The sequence below is a fragment of the Bison bison genome, unplaced genomic scaffold, assembly GCF_000754665.1.
Source record: "Bison bison bison isolate TAMUID 2011002044 unplaced genomic scaffold, Bison_UMD1.0 scf7180017864145, whole genome shotgun sequence".
NCBI lineage: Eukaryota > Metazoa > Chordata > Mammalia > Artiodactyla > Bovidae > Bison > Bison bison.
The window spans coordinates 8,886,702-8,902,771 of record NW_011494717.1 but is presented as its reverse complement, the minus strand read 5'-3'; the positions used below and the strand labels follow the sequence as shown (position 1 = coordinate 8,902,771).

The window sequence follows — 16,070 nt, the reverse complement described above, 5'->3', positions numbered from 1 at the left end:
AGTCCCTTATATTTCTCACTTCCACTGTATAGTATAAGGGATTTGATTTAGGTCATACCTGAATGGTCTAGTGGTTTTCTCCACTTTCTTCAATTTCAGTCTGAATTTGGCAATAAGGAGTTCATGATCTGAGCCACAGTCAGCTCCTGGTCTTGTTTTTGCTGACTGTATAGAGCCTCTCCATCTGTGGCTGCAAAGAATAAAATCAATCTGATTTTGGTGTTGACCATCTGGTGATGTCCATGTGTAGTCTTCTCTTGTGTTGTTGGAAGAGGGTGTTTGCTATGACTAGTGTGTTCTCTTGGAAGAACTCATTGGCCTTTGCCCTGCTTCATTCTGTACTCCAAGGCCAAATATGCCTGTTACTCCAGGTGTTTCTTGACTTCCTACTTTTGTATTCCAGTCCTCTATGATGAAAAGGACATCTTTTTTGGGTGTTAGTCCTAGAAGGTCTTGTAGGTCTTCATAGAACTGTTCAACTTCAGCTTCTTCAGCATTACTGGTCGAGACATAGACTTGGATTACCGTTGACATTGCATGGTTTGCCTTGGAAACGAACAGGCTAAACTTTAAATCTGAGGTTTGTGTTGTTACCGAATGCACACCAGGGTTCACGCCTGTGGGCATCCACAAAGCAGGTTAACATCTTCCCTTTGATTTAACTTCATTCTGCAGCTGCAAAGGCTACCTCCCATTGTGTTGGAGAGCATCAGCTTGGGGTGGTTTTCTTGGAGAGGTGTTTACCACGCTCTCTCTTTCTTGTGAGAAGGTGGGGTCAGAAAGCAGAAAGTGTTTAATTAGGTTGCTTGGGGCTTTTGTTTTGAGGGAAATTCACATAACATACCATTAACTATTTTAAAATATGAACAATTCACAGTCTTATGGACTCTATGGGAGAGGGAGAGGGTGGGAAGATTTGGGAGAATGGCATTGAAACATGTAAAATATCATGTATGAAACGAGATGCCAGTCCAGGTTCGATGCACGATACTGGATGCTTGGGGCTAGTGCACTGGGACGACTCAGAGGGATGGTATGGGGAGAGAGGAGGGAGGAGGGTTCAGGATGGGGAACACATGTATACCTGTGGTGGATTCATTTTGATATTTGGCAAACTAATACAATTATGTAATTATGTAAAGTTTAAAAATAAAATAAAATTTAAAAAAATAAAAATTATCTGAAAAGGAAAAAAAAATATGAACAATTCAGTGTTATTTAGTACATTCATAGTGTTGTGCAAATGATCACCTCTCTCTGGTTGAAAAACTTTTTCTCACTCTGCAAGAACAGCTGTTAACCCTGAAAGTAAGCACTCCCATCGCATTTCACCCAGCCCCTGGCAACGACTAATTGGCTGTCTCCACGGATTTACCTTATTCTGGAGATTTCCTATAAAACAATAAAATATGTGACCTTTCATGCTTGATTTCTTTCACTTATGTTTTGAGACTCGTGGACACTGTAGCATGTACCGGTACTTTGTCCCTTTTATGGCTGAATAATACTCCATTCGGTGTCCATTCTTCTGTCTTTTCCCACCTTTTGGCTTTCATGAATAATAGTGCTACAAACATTCGTCTACAAGTTTCTGTGTGGATGTATGTTTTCATTTGTCTTGGGTACACTCAGGAATGGAATTGCTGAGTTTTATGGTATTTGTATGTTTAACTCTTTGAGGAACTGCCAAACTGTTTTCCACAACTGTTGAACAATTTTACATTCCCACCACCAATGTAAGAGGGTGCCATTTCTCCACATCCTTGTCAACATTTATTTTCTGTATTTTTTATTGTAGGCCACGTTTCAATAAGTTGAGCTCAATTAGTAATAAGCAATTTTCTGTCATTAAAGTTTTTTAAATCATCATTTGACTAGCCATTTCTCATCTGCTTTGTACCAAAATTTACTGAAATATTCATCTTATTGTTGGACAATTTACATCCAAAATTTTCATGATTAATACTGCTACAATAAAAAAAATACTGCTACAATAAATGTTGTTATATGTAAATCTTTGTTCACATTTCTGTTTACTTCTGTATCTTCTAGAATATATTCATAGGAGTGGAACTACTTGGTAAAGTAATATGAAACTTTCTAGGCTTTTGACAAATGTTACTAAATTACTTCCTAGAAACATTATACCAGTTTCTATCATAGCATTCACTGAGTAAATCACTTAAAAAATTTTTTTGTCAACATGATAGGCAAAAATAAGTGGTATCTTATTTTAAATTTGCATCTCTTTGGCAGTGAAATGGACTTTTCCTCCCAAGTCTATTGTTCATCTGCATTTCTTTTATAAAGCATCTTTCATCTATATTTTTATTGTTGCTTAGTGATTTTCTTACTGATTTGTAATTCTTCAATAATGTGTTTATGATAAGCCCAACAAGGCAACAGAGGCCTTGACCAGCCTACCAACCAGACCATTCCATCCAACAACAGCAGAATACATATGCTTCTCAAGAGTACATGGAATATTCTCTAGGATACCCCACGTATTAGGTAATGTCTCAATAAATTTAAAAAGATGTAAATCATGCAAAGTATGATTAAGGTAAACCACAGACTTCAGATGACAGTGCTGGGTGATAGTGGCGTGTCGGTACAGGCTCACTGAATTTGACAGTGGGGGAACCTCAAGTGCAGGCGTAATGACATGGTGCTTTTTGCTGAATTTTGACATGAACTTAAAACTGCTATAAAAAAATCCATTAAAAATAACTTGTGTACTTAAATAGTTAAAGTATATACTGAGGCATAGTCAACATTTCAACTCCTAATTCTAATAGGTAAAATATTCAATAGGTATTTGCTCATACACTGAATGGTGAAAATTCTTATACCTCAGGTCTGGGCAATGAAACCACTGGTTAAGAATGGAACACCACATAGAGAAAAGCAAGGTCCTTTGCACCCTCAAGTCCTTTGGGGAGCAGAACCAGGAAGGTGATTAGAAAACCAATTCATCACTTTAAGTGTTCACTTAAATCCAAATTCCTTCAGGAGAGATAAGACATATTAAATGCTCAGAGGTCATTCAACCATTGAAATTTCTGTATAATTGACAACTGGGTGACTCTGGAATAGGGCAGAGCAGGTATGCCTGTCTCTGTGGGAAATGCTCCATTCTGAGAGTGGTGGCATTTGGGAACAGGCTGGCAACGCCACAGGCATGAGTCCAGCAACATTATCTGTCCATAGTAAGTCAGGCTCCCCTTCCACCCACCCTGTTCTAAAGCTGAAGCTGTAGACAGGGTACAAGTAGCCAAAGGAAACCAAAAATATGCATTGAGACTTAGAAAAACGGAAAGAAGTGTTGAGATAATATCCAAGAATAATATGTATTCTGCTGTTGTTGGACGGAATGGTCTGGTTGGTAGGCTGGTCAAACTAGTAACTAAAGCTTGTAAGAGATAACAATACTCAAACTGCCCTTCAGTTACATGATGTGTTATCTGTAGAACTCCAGCTGTGTGTGAAAAGTAAAGTTAAAATGTCTAGAAGTGATCTTCAAGATGTCAGTCGACTTCCAGTAACACCAGTTGTCAGTGTGACTGCCTGCCTGTCATCATCAGTGTACTCCACCAGTCTATACTGGTTCAGCTAACTGGCTTGGCTTGGATTCCTGTAGAGTTGTGCTAAAGTGAAATATCTACATTGTCTGATCTAGCTTTAATGGATAGCAGGTGCAGTGGATAGAGAAAACGTTCTGACCACTCCAGTATCAGGTATCTATCAAATAATGCCGATTGAGGTGTCAGTAGTGTCCCTGTGAGAGGCTGTGGAGACCCCAGTTAACCTGAGTTAAAGAAAAATGTTGCATCCCAGGATTACATGTTAGAAATTAGATGAATCCAATAAGGTAGTAGTGTACACATTAGACACCAAGGAAGCACTTGCAAGTGGGATTCTCTGAGTTGCTGGATTCAAAGTCTGGTCCAGCAGCCTTGGTTGGACTTGATGTCATTGTAGGGCATGGTCCTGCACTGGTGCCAATAACCCAAGCTCACACTGGCTCATTTTCTTTAATTTGTCTTGAATTCAGGCCAGTTACTAGGATTCACTCCTCTTAAGAATTGAACCCATCTGTAACTGACTTTAGGTAAAGAACTGAAGCAATGGAACATGTCTGGGGACCTGTGGACAGTTCTGCCAGCAGGCCTACACTTTGGTCCTTTGTGGGGTGGGGTTTCTTCTTCTGGGAAAAAATCGTCAGGGCTGACTGCCACTACAAAAGCAGGCTTCTGCCCAGCGTGGTAAGTTACATCCTAACAAGGAAAGGAAGATGTTCCAGTCCTCAAGACTTCGTGTCAAGATTTTGCTACGCTTGCTACTTGATAATCCCGTGGCTGAAAAATGGAGGCAGCACGTCAGGGCCGCCTGTGAAAGGAAAAGCGGCAGCTGGCCATCACCCCTGCTAGTCAGCTCAGGTGCTCGTGATGGAAACAGAACTCAGCCCATGGACGCTAAAGTGGGCAGTGCACCTCTAGTACTGCTTACATTCTTTAAACACTGAAGGAAAGAAACTTCAGGTGAGAACTCAAAAACGTGTGCCGTTAGCTGACTTGTTATAGTCTCAAGTCAAATTAAAAGGGACATGGGTGATAAACCCTTGACTCATGTGTCTCTTGGAGTTCTGAATCTTTCACTCACTGCCTATAAAATGAATCAATTAATAAATGAAGGTCCTGGCAAGGAAGGAGGCATCCTCTGATTGCTGGCCAAGAATTCCTCTAGGACACTCTCCCCGACTTTTCCAGGGATATAATCCTCAAGCTCCCAAGGCAATCTTGGGACACGAATCACAAGGACAAGTGAGATGATAAGTGAGCAAGTAGGGCGTCTAGAACCCTCGACAGGCCAAACTTTAGAATGATGGAAGCAGGCTTTCCTTGCCAGAAGCTCAACTATGGCCAGAGGCTACAACCTTTGGGAGGGCAGAGGGCTAAAGAATGTGCAGGAGCTCACATTTTGTCGTCCTGTCCACAACTGTAGGAATTTCTGTATGAAGAGGCACAGAGGAAAACTAGAAATCAAATCTGTGTCCTTTATTCCATCAAGTAGGCATATCCACAAGCCCATGCTGTGTCCTGTCTCAACAGGTTGCTGGATGATTTCCTGGGCCTGAGGCACATGATGACCTGGGCTCTGCTCTCCAGACAGATGGCAGGGGTGGGCAGTGGAGAAGGGCTGAACTCGGAGGCTGAGACCGCCCCCAGCACTGAAGGGGGACAGAGAGCAAGGATGTAGGACCATGATGACAGGAGCAGTAGAAGCCTTGAAGGACCTAAGTTGAACATTTTGAGGTGAGAGGCCTCTCCACCCAGGCCTACATGTCCACGGACAGCCACACCCAGACTGTCGGCAGAGACAAAGCTGCTACCACCCACTGTGGTGCTACATTCTTCTAGATTCTTCTAGAAGTCCCTTTTTTTTTTCTGCCGTGGTTAAGGTCTGGGAGCAGGAATCGTTTGTCAGAAGAATGCAGAAGCCATTTCCTGGAGTCCACCTTTTCAAGATGAGCTGTTTGAGGCTTCAAGAATGAGAGAGAAGGAAGTGGAGAGCAGAGACAAGAGAGGCTACCAGGCCCAAGGATAAAGGCTGGGAGCCATGTACAGTCAGTCGGGCAGAGCAGTGGTCAGTGGAGTCGTGGGTTGGAGGCTGAGATACCTCTGGGCTCGCTGCCACCAAACCGGAAGAACTGAGGCAGAGGCAGCCTACCACTTGCTGAGGAGACAGAACTTAGGCACCAAGTAACAAAGACTCCCCTGCAGAATTGCCACTCTCTGCCCCAACAGTCTCCAGGGGTCTGCTCCAGACAGAGCCCAGCAGCCAGGGAGGCAGGGCCTACTGCTGGGATATCATGGCAAGTGCCCAGTCCAAGAAAGCCACTGTGGTGTCCTGTAGTCTGAGCCAGGTCCAGTGAGCGGCCTCACTGAGCTGTGTCTTCATGCAGTCCCAAGTCACCTCGCCTCTGGGAGGAAAGCAGACATTTCGGGGGTTGGGAAATTGTGATGTGCAGCTGTGTTAAGTCAAAGAGCTGTAGCTAATACTCACAACCCCGATCCCAAAGTGCCCAAGGGATGCGCAGGAGGCAGGGCAGAGCGAGAAAAACAAAAGGGGAGCTGTGTCCCTGGAGAAAGGGCCTGGGGTCACAGGCCTCCTGCTGGAGCCCTGGGGTAGGGTCTCACCTGCATGCCTCGTGGCAGTGCTCCTGGATCTGGGCCAGGGCCTCAAGCAGCATGTGCCATGTAGGCAGCAGGATGCTGTGATAAAGAAACAGGAGCAGCTCCCTCAGAGAACGGAGCAGCTGGTTCAGGGTGTCAGGGAGCTGGGTCTGTAGCTGGACCATGGAGAATGGATGGGTTAGAACGACAGGAAAGGCAGTCCACGTGGGGCTGCACCTTCCCAAGAACACAGCCATCCGGCAAGAGGTCAGAGCCTTCTCTGACCTCTCTGTCTCTGGCTTACCCTCTGGAAGAGGTTGGCGAGGCTGTCACCGAACCAGGCAAGGTGTGAGGCACAGTGGGCAGAAAGGAAGCTGACGGTGGCATTGGTGTGGGCCCAGGCCAGCTGCAAGCCAGGCCTCACCACAGTCAGCAGGTGGGAGCCCCAGGCTGGCAATGTCTTCTCCAGCCAGCTGTAGGGGAGACACAGAGGGAGGAAGAAGGTGTCTGGAGTCTCCCAAGCAGGCTGGCCTAAGAACAGCTGGGGCAAGGGAGGCCTTGGGAGGGGAAAACCACAGCGGCTTCCCATTGACTGTCAATGCTGTCACCACCCTGAACAGGCAAGCCCTCTCTCTCCCACGCCTCCCTCTCCCCTCTAGGTACCCCCCATCCCACTCCCGGAGGTCTCACCTGTAGCCCTGCAAGCTATAGGAGTAGATCTTGGTGCATGCTTGTTGGCCAGCAGGCAAGACACCAGATGACTGAAGCAGCTGGCCAGAAAGGGAGGCTGCGGAGAGGGGGCCTTGGGTGAGTGAGGAGGTGAGCAGGGCAGGGACTGGGACTGGGGAGGCAGGCACTACAGGCCCCAGAGCAGACTCAGTGAGGGATGGGGCAGAACTGGACATGCTCACGGGGTTGCAGAGCTGGCTCCATTCTGCTCTGGAGCACGTGTGGAGGGAGGGTTGCAGGCCAGGAGAGCAAGAAGGGTGCAGCCAGGTAGAGCTGTGGACTTGGGCATCAGGAAACCTCGAGTCTGAGGGTCAGCCTTTCTACTTCCTAGCTGTGATGTTATGCTAATTGGTAAATCTTTCTGAGCCTCAATTTCCTCAAAAATTAAAAACAAGATAACACTACTCAAATAAGACCATGAATATGAAGCATTTCTACAATGCAAAGCACAGACACATCTGTCAGAAAAATGTCTGTTCTGGAGTGTGTGCAGGGGCGGGGAGTGGTACATCCAGCTCTGTGTCCCCACAAAAAGCCCCTGGCTATCTCCTTTCCCAGCCAATCCCTGCTTACCCTGGAAAGAGCTGTGTGACCGGAAGTCATGGCACAGGAAACCTATGGCAAAGACCAGCACCAACAGAAGTAGCCGTGTCCAGGGCAGCTGGAAGCCCCGAGCCTGCTGCAACAGACTCTAGAAGGAGAAGGGGCAGGGAGCAGTGGTCAGAAGGGAGTGGGGCTGGCCCTGGCCTCCTAAGGCAGGCCTCAAGCTCAGCCTTCCACAGAGAGGATCCAGCCCTCTCACTACTCCAGAGGTGGTGGGAGTTCCAGCGGCAGGTGGGGCAGGAATGTCATACAGGTCCAACCCAGGGTGTGCAGAGACTGCGAGGAGAAGAGTCTATGGGTGGTGGTGGGAGGCGAGGGCAGTGGGCTGGGCGCTGGCACCTTGCAGGCCGAGTCGCAGGTGACGACATCCTGATTGCTGCCGCCGCCCTTCCTCAGCAGATCCTGGTTGGTAAGCTTGAAGGACTGAATGGTTTCTTGCAATGACTTCTGTGTCTGTAGAGTAAGAGAAGTCTAGGCTGAGAATGTTAAGATTTAGCCCACAAGGGAACCCTGAGCTTCCATTCTGCTTCGTATTCCACACCAGAAGTGCTAATGGAGCACCTTCCCAGAAAGCGGGGCCAGTGGCGGGGGTACGAACTCAGAACCCAGACGAGGCTCAGCCTGCCATGTCTTCCCAGCTCACCTTCTTGGGAATACGCTCCCAGGACCTGAGCAGGTGTTCCAGCAGCAGGCTGTGGGGAAAGCACAATCCTTTCCCATCAGGAGGCCCACCTGGCCCCTCCCATCCTCCATGGGCCCCAGCTCCTTCAGGCTGAAAGACCCTCCATGCCCTGTCCCCCACCCCCACAGAGGAGCAGCTTCGTGGAAGCCTCCCTGCAAAGCCCCAACAGGTATGAGCCTGAACAACAGTGACAAACATCCCCCTTCTGCTTTCGGACAGGACACACCATGAAGAGTAAATTAAGGTTTCTCTGTGTGGATCAGAGGCAGGTGACCCCCACCCCGCCACCTGCCTGGACTGTGACAGGTGCTTGGGGTAGAGCTGCCGCCAGACGCTGGTGCTGAGGGGGTCCACCATCAGGCACTCAGTCAGGCTTCTCAGGAGCTGCACAGGAGATAGAAGGGAGAGACTGCTGGGCCCCGGGCAATGGTGGGGAGTGCTAAGAGCTAACTCCCCCTCTTAGTTAGTGCCAAGTGGGGCCCCCCAGGCAGCACTCCACCCTGAAGGGCAGAGAAATTGTGCCCATACCCTCAAAATCTCCAAGAGGCTATAAAGGGGAAGAAGGGGCTCCTGAGATAAAAATTAGCTTGTCTGCAAGGGACCATGAGAGACTGGTCAGATCTGAACAAGCTGCCTTTTCAGCTCCATTCTTCTGAGAGTGAAGCATAAAGGAGCCAGCAGCTGGCTGTTGGGACCAAGCTGGGGAGGGCGGGGCAAAGAGGGGAGAAAACAGGCTCCCAGTGGCAGGGCCTGTCAGCAGATAGGGACCTTACCCCACCCCAAGAAGGAGAAAGGCACCTCCCACCAGCTCCTCACCTCTTTCTTCATCTCCGGAGGGCAGCCAGGGGTGGCTCTGGACAGGAAGGAGGGGAAGTAGGTATGCAGCGTGGATTCCGGCTTTGCCCCAAATGCCAGCACCTTCAGTCGTGGGTACAGCTGACATAGCTGCTCCTGCAGGCTGTGGAGGGGGTTGAGAGGAGAGCTGAGCATAGACTCTGATTGGCTTTGTGTGCTTGTGCCCCTTGCGTCTGCAGCAAAGTCCATACCCTGCCCAAGGTGGTGGTCATGAAGGACCTTTTAATGGTTCTGCATCTTTCTAGACTCAGAGACTTCTTGGAAAATCTGCTCAGTTATGGGTCCCCTCCCCAGAAAATGCCCACAGGCCAATCACCATGGAGGGCCCATGTAATTCCAAGGGTTCAATGATCCCATGTACATGCAGGTTGATAATCTCAAATTGAGGGTGGCCGGAGGTGAAGGGACAGATATAGTGTCCTAATCCTCTGCTGGGGTCCTTCACAGAAGGTTGTGCCCTGGGACAGCCCTACCTGGGAGTCAAGGAGTTGTTGGGCATATAGGCAAAGTCCAGAAGTGGGAAGAGGTCCTTGGGGCCAATCATGCCAAAGCCCTTGGTGAGGTTGGGGTGCATCCTGTGGGGGAGGAAAGAAACAGGCTTGTTGGGGAACACCTGCCCTGGCCACTGTCCCAGCTAAGAACATCTAAGAAAAAGGGCATAAACTCCACTCCATCCCCCCAACTTCCTGGCTCCCTCCGTTTCCTTCACCACCCCCACATTCTGACTTGGGAGGAGCTGGTCCTGATGCTTCTTCACATCTATGGAAACCAGGATCACAGCATCCATTTTGCTGAAATAGCTACCTGAAAACACCCTGGGCCTGCTCTTCCCCTTCACCTCCAATTACTCACAGGAGCAGCCGATCCAGGTATGCAATGGCGAAGGGAGACAGAGACTTGATGCCCAGCACAGGTAGCATAATCCCCAGCCACACTGTGGAGACAAAGATCAGGGAGGAAGCCTCAAGCCTGGATCCACTGGGGACATTAAAGAGGAACTTCCAGCTCCAAAACCTTTCTTTTACCTCTCAGTCCCTCGGTGAGGTTGGTAAAACCTGCTTGACCCAGGGCCCACATGATAGTCAGACACTTGGCTGGTCGGCTCTGGTGGGACCTCAGCAGTTCCAGGAACTGGGGAGACCAGTGAGGGAGGCAGGTTGGGAAAGGGCAAAGCACCAGGAGCACCCTCAAAGCCAAGGAAGAAGACAGAATTCAACTGGGAGAGGACAATGGGGCAGTGTGGTAATGTGGTGGAGTGACTCAGAGCACAGGCTCTGGCACCAGGCTATGGTCTTCACTCACGTTTATCACTTACTACTTGACCAACTTTACAAAGTAACTGACCCCTGTTGCGGCTCAATCTTCTCATCTACAAAATGGGAATAATAGCAGTACCTACCTCATGTATGTACATAGTGCTAACGCTGTTAGCTAACTACTTGTCTTACGGGACCTCCTGCATCCCTTAACTGGGTTCAACAGAGTTGATTCTGCCCAGTCTCCCCAGTCCTGGCCTCCCAATGGCCCCATCACAACCCTGAGCTCACCTTGCCTAGGTTTGTGGTGACAATCTTGGGCTTGTCTTGCAGAATGGCCTGGATACAGATGCGGTAACCGTGCAGTGACTCCCCTGGAGATACACATTCTCAGACCCACATATACTAATCAGCACCCCAAACCTGTAATCTCTCTTTCAACAGCTGAGAGCCCAGAACCCAGGCCCAGGGAGTCCTAGCATCCTCCTTCTTTTCCAAGAGTGCTGGAATTAGCATATTTCTCTGCTAAAAGAGAACCTCTTCAGTTACTCTAGAAGCAGAAAAAAGGGGATTAGGTTCCCAAGATAGGACTGGCCTAATTCTCACGGGACCCTCTCACCTGGAGTCTTATCCAGTTCTTGTAGCATGGTGAATAGACAATGGTCGAAAAAGAGCTCCAGGGATCCCGCAGCCTTCGCCAATAGCCCTCGGATGATGCCACGCAGCTCCCGGCTCACCAGGCTGTAGGGATAATCTGGGGTCGATAGGCCTCATATGAGAGCTAGCACCAGAAGCCTCTGCTAGCTCTGAGGCCTCTGCTTTGCTCCTTGAGAACTCTAAGTGAAGGCAGAGGTCACTGCACTGTGGCTGGCATCCTCCCTATTTCAACGAGGCCCAGGAACTTTGAAGGCATGCTAATCTGAGGACAGCTCAAATCACCAGGTAAGTCAGGGCAGTGGGGGCATGGGGCTCAGTTACTAAGTAATGCGCTTACATACAGCCCTTTCAGAATTTTCTTCAACTCGTCTGGAGAACTAACCGTGAGGATGCTGGCTAAGTGTGGGTTCACTCGGAGGTACTTGGAGCTTGTAGTTGAGATAGCTGGCCAGGTCCTTCAACCACACGGATGGGTTTCCAGAGAACACACTCTGGCTCTTGTCCAGTTCCTTCTGCAGATCTGCCAGGTCCAGCTGCCAGGAACACAGTCCCCTCATGGTGAGTTTCGGGTGTAGAGTAATGGGGTAGAGGTGGGGAAATGGTTGAGGTGGCAGGAAAAACAAAGGGTTTCTGCTTTTCAATGCAAGTATATGAAATGCCATACTTTTGTTGCATCCAGATCTTCAGGAACTAGAGAACAAGACAATTGTAACTGCTGATCTCAAGAACTAATACTCTTGGGTCCCTCACATGTTCAAGGGGAGAAACAGAAGACAAGATGGAAAGTGAAAGATCATTTCTTCCTTGGTGGGAGGAACCACAAGCAGTTTTTCTAAACCCTCTGTGTATCTCTGGATTTTCAAGGTTTTCCCCTCACTAATCTATGGTTCTCTATAAACTCATTCCCTTTCTAGCCTAAGTGCAGACACTGCATCCCATTGGATTTCCATCCTTTCCTGAAGGCCTCCTCTTAGTCAGCAGTGTCCCTCATCCCACAGGTCCCTCAGGAGCCCGTCCCTGTCCCACTTCTTTCATCCTCTCTACTCCTCGGGTCCTCATTCTTCCCCTGCCTAAAGTCTCGCCACACTCACAGCTTTCAGTGCCTCCTCCAGGCTGCGAAAGCGTCCCTGCTTCTGGTTCTGGTTGGTGAGGGTCGCCACCTTCTTAGCCTGCTTCTTGTTCCCCGGTTTCTTAGGCTCCACAGCAGGAGGTGGAACCTGCTCCTTATTCTGCCGCTTCATGATTTTCTCAAAGCCCCGCTCATACAGGGTGCTTGTCGTCTGGATTGGAGCTGGGGTAATGACAGGCAGAGAAAGGGGGCAGCCCTGAATCAGGAGGGCCTCACAGAAACAGTGGTCCCTCCCCACACACTGGCACTTAATTAATCTCCAGGGAGGAGCCTGCCTCAAAGCCCCTTCTTGCATCCTGCTTAAGGACCCCTCCTGGTGGTTTCTTTCAGTTACCACAGCTCTTGAGTTCATGGGCTCTTTCAGAGATAAGGCATTTCTTTATTAGGAAATCAGAGTATGGGAAAATTGGGCAGGTGGGTGGTGTCCAACACAGAGGGCTGGCTTCTTTATTGAGTGGCTACCAGTTTGGGAAATCACGGTTTTCCATTCTTGGTTCTACCCCAGTTCCTCTTGGTTCTGATGTGACAACTCTATAATCAACAAGTGGCAAGCTTTCTCTGCTCCTCCAGGAGGCTTTGAGGAAACAGGCACCGCTTGGAATAATACTTGATGGGTGTGGAGATGTGTGTGGTGGATCATTTTCTCCCACTGCCGGGCCTCATGAGCGTCCAAGTCCCCACGCCAACCCCCTACCTGCAGGTTACTTAAGGCGGGGGCCCAGTCTATGAGGAACCAGACTGCCTCTCCGCAGCTCCCGGACACTTGTCCGGCAAGGCCAGGCTATCGGGCCCGGGAACAGCTGGCAGGGAGCGTGTGCTGTCTGCTGAGCGTCCGAAGACGAGAATCCCGGTCCCCTCTAATAAGTGATCCTGGGGAAGTCGTCTAACTTCGTTGGGCCTCAGTTTACTCATGTGAGTGGCAAGGACGGCGCCCCCCCCCGCTCTGTCTACCTCTTTTGAGGGTCGAGAAACGCCAGGGGAGCGCCGGCTGAACTGGGAGGTACCAATCCGCAGGAGGCTCGCGACTCCAGGAGCCCAGGGGTGTTTGGACCCTCTGGGCCCCGGTAGCTGCTCGCTACCACCCGGGGTGGGGAGGTGGGGTGCAGACCCGGGGCGGGGCGAGGGCTACAGGGGGCGGCGGGCCGGGTGGGTACTCACGGGTCAGGTCGTACTTCCACACTCCGTTCGCCTCCCCGAGCGCCCGGCGGTCCCCTCCGCCGCCTTTACCACTGCCGCCGGCCCCAGGCCGCCGCCCCTTCTTCACCACCTCCCAGCGCCCCCCACCCGCAGTCTTCGCCGCCATGGCTCCCACCCTCCCGCCACGGCCGCCTCCCCAAGCTTTCCGGTCCGGTGCGGACGCGCCGCGCTCTGCCACGTCTCCTCGCAGGGCTTCGCGGCGCGTGACGCCACCCGCGAGGCAGCTTGGGACTTGTAGTCGTTGGTGTTTGCCGGGTTCTTCCGCTCTAGGGGTCGGCGCGGCGTCAGGAGCCTTTCTCAGCAAAAAAAAAAAAAAACAACAACAGCCAAGCAAAAGATGTTGAGATGAGAGGCTACTGCTTTCGGACAACTTTTATTGAGCCAACCAGTCCATCCTAAAGGAGATCAGTCCTGGGTCTGATCAGTCCTTGGAAGGACTGATGTTGAAGCTGAAACTCCAACACTTTGGCCACCTGATGCGAAGAGCTAACTCATTTGAAAAGACCCTGATACTGGGAAAGATTGAAGGCAGGAGGAGAAGGGGACGACAGAGGATGAGATGGTTGGACGGCATCACCGACTCAATGGACATGAGTTTGGGTGAACTCCGGGAGTTGGTGATGGACAGGGTGGCCTGGTGTGCTGCGGTTCATGGGGTCGCAGAGTCGGACACGACTGAGCGACTTAACTGAACTGAACGTGGAAGTATCGGGTGACTTGGTGAAAATTTAACTGTTTCTGGTTTTCTTTCCGTTCTAGTTGTGCACGAAGGATGAAATGAAAGTTCTCCTCAGCTCCTGGGGGAGTTTGTAGATGAAATGCTCCCTTCCTTACAGGAAAGTGCTAGTTTTTCTGTTGCTAATGATTAAACTTTGAGTTTAACGAGCTATTAAAAAAAAAAAAAAAGCTATTGTGAAGGAACAGGGAAGAGAGACGGAGCTTGAGGATTCCTCGCCTTGAGGCAGTGTTTGGGGTCGGGTGGGGCAGGAAGTAGAGAGTGGAGTGTCCCTCGAAGGGAGGCAGAGAAAAGTTTTTGGCCCTGGGACAGCCAGCACTGGGTTTCCCCTTGCAGGCAGTGGGAAAGAAAAGGCTCTGACTCCCTCCACAGCTGTCAGTCCCAAGTCCCAGGTGTGGCAGGGAAGCAATCAAGAACGAAGACCTGAGGAACTACTTAAGCAGGTTACCTGGTCAGACATCCCCTATCTCTGGAGGTCCCTTGGGCCATGCTTGTTGTATCATGTGAGACCTCAAAACTGGAAGCATGCTGGCAGGGGAGTATGAGTGAAGGTGAACTAGAAGTGATTTATCATGATTAAGGAAATGTGCTATTTCATATGCCCTGCCATGCCAACTTTTTTTCAGTCCTATCCGACTTCATGCGACCCTATGGACTGTAACCTGCCAGGCTCCTCTGTCCATGGGATTTTCCAGGCAAGAATACTGGAGTGAATTGCCCTCCTCCAGGGGATCTTCCCAACCTAGGGATCAAACCTGCATCTTTTAGGTCTCCAGCATTGACATGATGGTTCTTTTTACCACTAGTGCCACATGGGAAGCTTACTATTTAATGCACACTCCCTCATTTGACTATGAGATTCATACCTGCCATACTAAGGAACAGGCCAGGCAAGCGTTTATAGTAAGAACTAGAGTCCAACTGAAATGGACTGGAATGGGTGAATTTAACTCAGATGACCATTATATCTACTACTGAGGGCAGGAATCCCTCAGAAGAAATGGAGTGGCCATCATGGTCAACAAAAGAGTCCTAAATGCAGTACTTGGATGCAGTCTCAAAAACGACAGAATGATCTCTGTTCGTTTCCAAGGCAAACCATTCAATATCACAGTAATCCAAGTCTATGCCCCAACCAGTAACGCTGAAGAAGCTGAAGTTGAACGGTTCTATGAAGACCTACAAGACCTTTTGGAACTAACACCCCAAAAAGATGTCCTTTTCATTATAGGGGACTGGAATGCAAAAGTAGGAAGTCAAGAAACACCTGGAGTAACAGGCAAATTTGGCCTTGGAATAGGGAATGAAGCAGGGCGAAGACTAATAGAGTTTTGCCAAGAAAATGCAGTGGTCATAACAAACACCCTCTTCAAACAACACAAGAGAAGACTCTATACATGGACATTATCAGATGGTCAACACTGAAATCAGATTGATTATATTCTTTGCAGCCAAAGATGGAGAAGCTCTATACAATCAGCAAAAACAAGACCAGGAGCTGACTGGGGCTCAGACCATGAACTTATTGCCAAATTCAGACTTAAATTGAAGAAAGTAGGGAAAACCACTAGACCATTCAGGTATGACCTAAATGAAATCCCTTATGATTATACAGTGGAAGTGAGAAATAGATTTAAGGGCCTAGATCTGATAGATAGAGTGCCTGATGAACTATGGAATGAGGTTCGTGACATTGTACAAGAGACAGGGATCAAGACCATCCCCATGGAAAAGAAATGCAAAAAAGCAAAATGGCTGTTTGAGGAGGCCTTACAAATAGCTGTGAAAAGAAGAGAAGCGAAAAGCAAAGGAGAAAAGGAAAGATATAAACATCTGAACGCAGAGTTCCAAAGAATAGCAAGAAGAGATAAGAAAGCCTTCCTTAGCTATCAATGCAAAGAAATAGAGGAAAACAACAGAATGGGAAAGACTACAGATCTCTTCAAGAAAATCAGAGATACCAAAGGAACATTTCATACAAAGATGGGCTTGATAAAGGACAGAAATGGTATGGACCTAACAGAAGCAGAAGATATTAAGAAGAGGTGGC

The 16,070-nt window shown here is 49.1% G+C and overlaps 1 protein-coding gene across 1 annotated transcript; it reads right to left on the bottom strand.

Annotated features, from left to right (window-relative positions):
- Nucleotides 1–5,042: 5,042 nt before the first annotated feature.
- TMEM214 (transmembrane protein 214) lies at nucleotides 5,043–13,454 on the bottom strand. The gene is made up of 17 exons (XM_010840606.1): nucleotides 13,246–13,454; nucleotides 12,050–12,249; nucleotides 11,341–11,491; nucleotides 10,921–11,055; nucleotides 10,593–10,675; nucleotides 10,071–10,176; nucleotides 9,898–9,979; nucleotides 9,519–9,620; nucleotides 9,007–9,148; nucleotides 8,483–8,574; nucleotides 8,152–8,200; nucleotides 7,848–7,961; nucleotides 7,479–7,596; nucleotides 6,867–6,963; nucleotides 6,481–6,649; nucleotides 6,201–6,352; nucleotides 5,043–5,983 (listed from the first exon to the last, which is right to left on the bottom strand). Exons 1-17 carry the CDS (start codon nucleotides 13,388–13,390, stop codon nucleotides 5,857–5,859), a joined length of 2,064 nt encoding a protein of 687 aa, XP_010838908.1. The 5' UTR covers nucleotides 13,391–13,454; the 3' UTR covers nucleotides 5,043–5,856.
- Between the last annotated feature and the right edge of the window lie 2,616 nt (nucleotides 13,455–16,070).

What these genes read in the sequence shown, in the direction of transcription:
- TMEM214 (XM_010840606.1), bottom strand. Translation starts at nt 13,390, where the DNA reads ATGGCGGCGAAGACTGCGGGTGGGGGGCGCTGGGAGGTGGTGAAGAAG. An exon ending in AGAACTGGATAAGACTCCAG is followed by an intron (nt 10,676 to 10,920) that starts GTGAGAGGGTCC and finishes GTGTATCTCCAG; the next exon opens with GGGAGTCACTGCACGGTTAC. An exon ending in CCTGCGACTCGGCCTGCAAG is followed by an intron (nt 7,597 to 7,847) that starts GTGCCAGCGCCC and finishes TTCTCCTTCTAG; the next exon opens with AGTCTGTTGCAGCAGGCTCG.